The sequence below is a fragment of the Grammomys surdaster genome, unplaced genomic scaffold (assembly GCF_004785775.1).
Source record: "Grammomys surdaster isolate TR1022 unplaced genomic scaffold, NIH_TR_1.0 125951, whole genome shotgun sequence".
NCBI lineage: Eukaryota > Metazoa > Chordata > Mammalia > Rodentia > Muridae > Grammomys > Grammomys surdaster.
In genome coordinates, this window is record NW_021620772.1 from 3846911 (window position 1) to 3852910 (window position 6000).

The following is a 6000-nucleotide window of genomic DNA, read 5'->3' on the forward strand; positions in this document are numbered from 1 at the left end:
TTGTTATTTAAACATCAAATTCTCAGATCAAAATTTCACTAGAAACTCTTCTGGCTTTTTTTTTTAAAGCTAAATAAACTTAAAACCAAATTTTATTCCATTTCATGAAAATAAAAACAACCCTGTATTTTCTAACAGTGCAGCAAGTGATTCTCGTAGCAGAAGCAGGCGTTTGTTTTTATTTACAGAAACATAAACCTGACTGCTGACTAGGGGCCGGTGAGGAATAAAACTCTTTAAGGAAATCCATATTCTTTCTTCTTACATTCTCATCCTCTTCTCTCTCTTTTCCCTTCCTTCTCCCTTCTCTTCCTCCCTTACTCTTTTTCTCCTTTCCTCCCTCCTTGCCTGCCTCCATTTTTTTTCTTGTTTATTTTCTGTGTTAAGAGCATAAGGACTGAGGGAAACATACAAAAGCTGAGACTGATTTAAAATCCTGCAGAAATAGTGGACGCCGTGTTTCAAGATTATTTAGTTAGAACCACTTTACCAGATAAAGGGGCATTTTTACACACATAAATAGACACATAAAAAGAATGATAAGAAAAGGCAAACCAGAGTCTTGTGCAGAGTGCCAAGTCCTGCAGAATCTTCAGAGGATGCAGGGCTTGGCAGAGCTCTTCCTTGAAGGATGGCCTTCCAGTTTATCGGATGTGGGCCGATGGACTCACAGGAACAAAAGGTGCAACATACTATAGGAAGCTGTGTGCATCTCTAAAATTGGCAAAGCTGGGCTCTTGGTCAGTTTGGTAAAGTTGCTCTTCTGAAGTGTAGAACATCACAAAGACCCTCAGGAGGATAACAGATCTCTTGATCTGAGTCTGTTTGCCAGAACTTGAAGCATAAGGCTGTAAACCCATTCTAAAAAAACACACAAACAACAACCCCAAACCAGATGACTCTGTAGTGCTACTCCTATATATTTACCCAGAAGATGGAGATCGGTCTGCTGAAGGGATGTCTACATGCCGTGTTTATTGCAGCATTTCTTACAAGTCAGGTTCTCAAATCAACCCAAGTGTCCACCAGCCAGTGAATAGTGCAGTAAATCTGCACAGTAGAATACTGCCCAGACTTTCAGGAAGAAATCTTGTCCCTTGTGCGGACTCTGATAGAAGTGCAAGAAGCCTAGCCCAGCACAGATGCCTCATTCCTCCCTTCTGTGTCAGAGGACTAAAGTGAGCAACTACAGAATTCTCAGGAGCAAAGAGGAGAATGGGTGTTTACTGCTGGGAAGGGGGCAAATGGGAGAGAGAACAATCAAAAGGTTCTGAGGCTTAGGTTGGTCAGCGTAAGTTTAATGGGTTCTACTCTCTTGTACAGCAGTGACTGCAGCTCAGAGTTCTGCTAACAGAGTAAAACAGTCACATTCTCAAAGCAGCGCTCGCTCAAATACTTGATATAGCCACTGTACACTCTATTAAAACTACAATTTCAGTTTGCGTATCACATCAATACTCCTTACTGTAACTGATCAACATCCTAAAATCCTAAAAGACTTTAAAACAAAACTTTGAAGCCTCAGCCCAACACAACTGAAAAATGTTGCCATAGTAAGTTAAAGAAAGCATGGGAGAAGAGTGAAGCCCCACTGTCTTGGCTCCTTCAGCATCCTCCCAACCCCTGCTTGGGTCTGCAGAGGAGAAAAGCTGCAAGCCCATTCAGCTATTGAGGCTTCCACCTCTCATGGCAGCTCTGAAGGGATTCTGGTAAGAGAAAGCCTAGCAAGGGTCAATACTGCCTCTTGGTGCACCTGCTGCTTCTGACACATCCGATGCCTGTGACACACCCTATGCCATTGGTGCACTACTGCCTGTGTTCATGTTCTGAACTGAAGAACCCAGGCCCAGAATGAAGGCTCTGAGGTGAGCCCTCAGCCCTGCTGGCTAGGGCTGATGCTTAGTTTTGGATGTTCTTTTCCTTCCATGGATCCAGTAAACTCTGGGCTTCATGGAGATATCTGAGTGGCCACTGTAGGCACCTTTTTTTTTTTTAAACTTCCAGCATAAAAAGAGATGATTTCCATCAGCTATCTGCTTGCAGTGGAGTATCAAGAAATCAAAAGAACAGAGATCAAAGAAAATTGCTGAACTAGGTGTTAGATGCAGACATTGATTTTTCTCCAGTTGTACTTTAAAAAAATTCTACAAAAATGGTAACACATACAACAGTGGAATCTCTAATTCACTCCTAATGCCAGCGGTGGTTTCTGCCTTGTCTGCACATGTAGAAATAGTTTTGTATAACACGACACAGTGAGGCAGGCCCTCATACCTTATGTTGTTATCAAAACCTAAAGAGAATCCAAGAAAAGGGTATTTTCTCAACTCTATAAACTGGAATCGTTTTAGTGGGCACTCAGAACTGGACCAACATTCCAACATTAATTTGTTCAGAATCTGGAAAATTCTAATTTAAAATTGATCATTATTTTTCTTCTATGTGTAGATGTTTTAAAATAGTACCTGATTCATGGCTAAGAGTTCATTCACATTAAGTATGAACTGCTATTTTCTGGTGTTTTTTTTTCTTAAGCCTTAAGCTGTAACTTTACCAAATGTTAATTTTGTTTTCAAGTATTTTATGAGTATGTGGCATTTTTCAAGTTTGACTTTGGATTTTACTACATGTATCTATATGAGATATAAATATATATACATATATATACTATAAATATCTACTATATATTGTGTATATATACATACACATATATGTGAGAAATTGATTTCACATTATAATCTCTTATATTTATAAATGATTTCCAGATGATTAAAATAGTCTTTATGAAAACTGGGTAGTGGCATCCTTCATGAAGGTGTAAGGAAAGTTCTCACTAGACTTTACATCATATTGTACTATTTTCTAGAAATCATAGGTATTCAGTTATTTTTCTTTGTGTTAAACTTGTGATTCAAATATTAAAGGTAATTTAAAAGCAAACACCTGAGGTCATTTCCTGAGCAGCCCAGGCCCCCAAGCAGCGTGTCATTAACTAATGGAACAAACGATTCTAGGGTTTGTTCCTGCGAATGGCCAGAGACCTGAAGCTCAAGTGAAAAAATGCCTAGTTGCAGTGACTTCTTGATGTAAAACTTTTGGGAAAGTTCTTTTGAGAACTTCTGGTGTTCCTCCGTTGTCCTGAGACACCTACGGCATAGGCTGAATGGATTCAGTTACAGTTGGAAAATCACTTCCTTTTTGTAGTTTTGTGTAGATTACCTTGGTGTGCCCCATCCTATTTTATATCTCAAGCATTGCGACACACTTCCATGTTTGTGTTTGTAGAACCTTTGTAAGAGTTTAAAACTCAATGTGCTTCTTTCTTTTCACAGATGGGATCCAGAGACCATTCCAACCTCTCTGTCCCTTCAAGAGCTGCCGCTCCTATGGACACAGTTGGGGAGTTGCAAGGGGAACTTGATACAACTTACACTTTCTTAAAGGAGACATTTGTGAACACGGCACCCCATTCTCTGTCATCGTGTCAGTCCTCTCCAGGGACACTTGTTAATGCCAAAAGACCGTCTCAAATTGGATTATGACTTAGTGAAATAAAAAAAAAATGGAGGAAGAGTCAATGGTATAATTAAAATTGTTTTGAAGGGGGATTTTCTTATCAGCTGAGTTTTGTTTAATTGCAAGTAAGGGTGGGTCTTTAAAAATGGTGTGATATCCTGACGTGCACAGGGATCTGTCTCCTTAAATAATGAAACAACCCACTCTTTCCTCCCTAAGTTTTATTTATTGTCACAGTTGCTCATTTTTATGTAACATATTTTTAAATGTTAAAGAATGACACATTTTGGGTAATTTCCCTCGGACTTAAAAAAAAAATCAATAAGCCATTCTAGTCTCTATCTATCAACGTTGTTTCATCCTTGTCTATTTTAAAGCAAGACTGCGATACTTTAATAGGATTGAGAGAGCTATTTGAAATGTATGCCAATGATTCCTGTCATTTCATGGCAGCCCTGCCATGGTTCACTGAACCCCTCTTCTCTCTTGTCAGCTCGACTGAAGACAAGCATTTAGTTGCAAACTTTAAGCAGGTTGTACAAAACAGAAATGATGTGAGCACTTCTCCTCCTGCACAATAATGTCACTCCTGGTCAATGTGAGAAGGTCAGGGTGCTCCCTGTAAAGCTACATGATACCACTTGCCCATTTGAACAAGTTAAGTTAACTGCTGAATCTGGTCCCTGTAGTCATTGAAAACCGTGTCCTTTTATCAAGCCTGCATTTGATAGGAAGGAAGAACAGCTGTGCTGGGAGGATTTCTGTGGTCTGCTTAGCCGCTTTATAAGGACAGTTCCCACGCCAGTGTAGCAGGTGATATATTTAGTATAAGCTGAAAAACTTCAAGGTAACGGCCATTTTGACCTTCAGAATAGACTCCTTTTTTTTGTTTTTGTTGTTGGTAAGACCCAAGAGTGACGACCGTCTTTGATGCTGACAGAATTTAAAACAAGGCCATTGCCCTGCATTTTCTGCCTTGTAGCACACAAAAGTAAAATTGTATGTCAGGCCGAGATGTCGGGGAGCTGACAAGATGCCCCAGTGACATTTCAGCTAGAAAGAGCAAGTGTCTTGCAACCAAGTGGTCAAATATCAAATAATAGGTCAAGCAGGAAGGAGCTGAGTTCTAACCACAAAGAGGTTTCTGGTAACTTACTTGACAAGCTTTTGGGCGTTTTGTGGCTTGACAAAGTGATGTTCTGTTGGGTATCGCTAGACAGACTGTTCTTTATCGCCTTCAGAAGATCAGGCATTGACATTGATTAAACTCTTTAACCCTTAAAGGTTAACTCTTTACAGTTTGCATCATGGTAAGTGGAGAACAAAAGGATGCTTGTAGTGTGCGTTTGTTTTATATTCATCGTTTAGTCCCCGGTGACATTAACTTCTAAAATGTGAACTGTAGTTTTTGACAAAGAATTTTGACCTATGTTGTATGTTATCTTTCATTATAGAACTCTTCATTATGGATACATTAGACCATAACCATTTGTACTGTGAAACCCATGTGTTGTGTTTTGTGCCATGTGGCCTTGGGAAATAAAATCTGCATAGTGTTGATTGTGCCGTCAAGATCACCCCAGTGATGTGTGCTGTCTGAGGCCACACAGCACCATTGCTGCCCTACTGTGCCGCAGTAGCATTTCTGAAAACACTGGGCCAGGGTAATTAGCTTTGTATAATACTCTAGAAAGATTTGCGTGAGGAGTAAAATTCTGTTTAGCCAAATTGCTCTTAATTCTTTTTTTTATTTTGGAACTCATAATGTGCTCTGCATAATATGACCTGTGTAAAAGGAAGACCATAGGCTAATTTCTACGCACTTCGAGATGCTTCCTCCTACCGTTCCTATGATGAGTGTGTTCCGTGTGGATGTTGAGTTGCAGGCTTGTAGTTTATGCGTTCTCACTGAACTTTCAGCCTCCATACTAGGAGGGCATTACTACCCTTTGGAACCCATGTCCTCCTTACCCCCCCACCCCGGGTGTGTGTGTGTGTGTGTGTGTTTGTGTGTATTGAGTCCACTTTCAGATCTTAGCAGTTTAAGAGGAATGAGTGTATTTGTAAACTTAACTACAAATTTGTTTAATTAATTTTACAGTGTTAATGGGAAAACAAAAAAAGTGTGTAACACTGTGTGTATTGATTTTACAGATACATTATACAAAGAGAATTCTGAGCTATAAACTAAAAGAGAAAAAGATTATTAAATCAAATCGAAGCATGTCTCATTTATAAGCAACTGGATGGTAATGGCCACAGGAGCCGAAGGACGGGCCTCGCGAGTGATCATTAGTATTCACTTCCAAATGCAGTAATATTTATACCATATGCTTTTCTCCCAGAAGTCAGCCGCAGCAGGAGGAGGAGATTTAATGACATGTCCTATGGAGATCTGAGGAACTCTAGACTGCTCCGAGCACCTTGGTGACCAATTGCTGCATATTTGAGATCTGCATCTCCATGGCAAGGACAGTTGCCCTA

At 39.9% G+C, this 6000-nt stretch overlaps 1 protein-coding gene across 2 annotated transcripts in view; it reads left to right on the plus strand.

Annotated features, from left to right (window-relative positions):
* The window catches only part of Ccdc171 (coiled-coil domain containing 171), a 301438-nt gene extending 296196 nt beyond the window's left edge, over window positions 1–5242 (plus strand). For both annotated transcript variants that reach the window (XM_028753630.1, XM_028753631.1), the window contains one exon: window positions 3333–5242. In XM_028753630.1, coding sequence (XP_028609463.1) covers window positions 3333–3542 — 210 coding nt within the window. In that variant the 3' untranslated portion in view covers window positions 3543–5242. The remainder of the gene's footprint in view (window positions 1–3332) is intronic.
* Window positions 5243–6000: the final 758 nt, after the last annotated feature.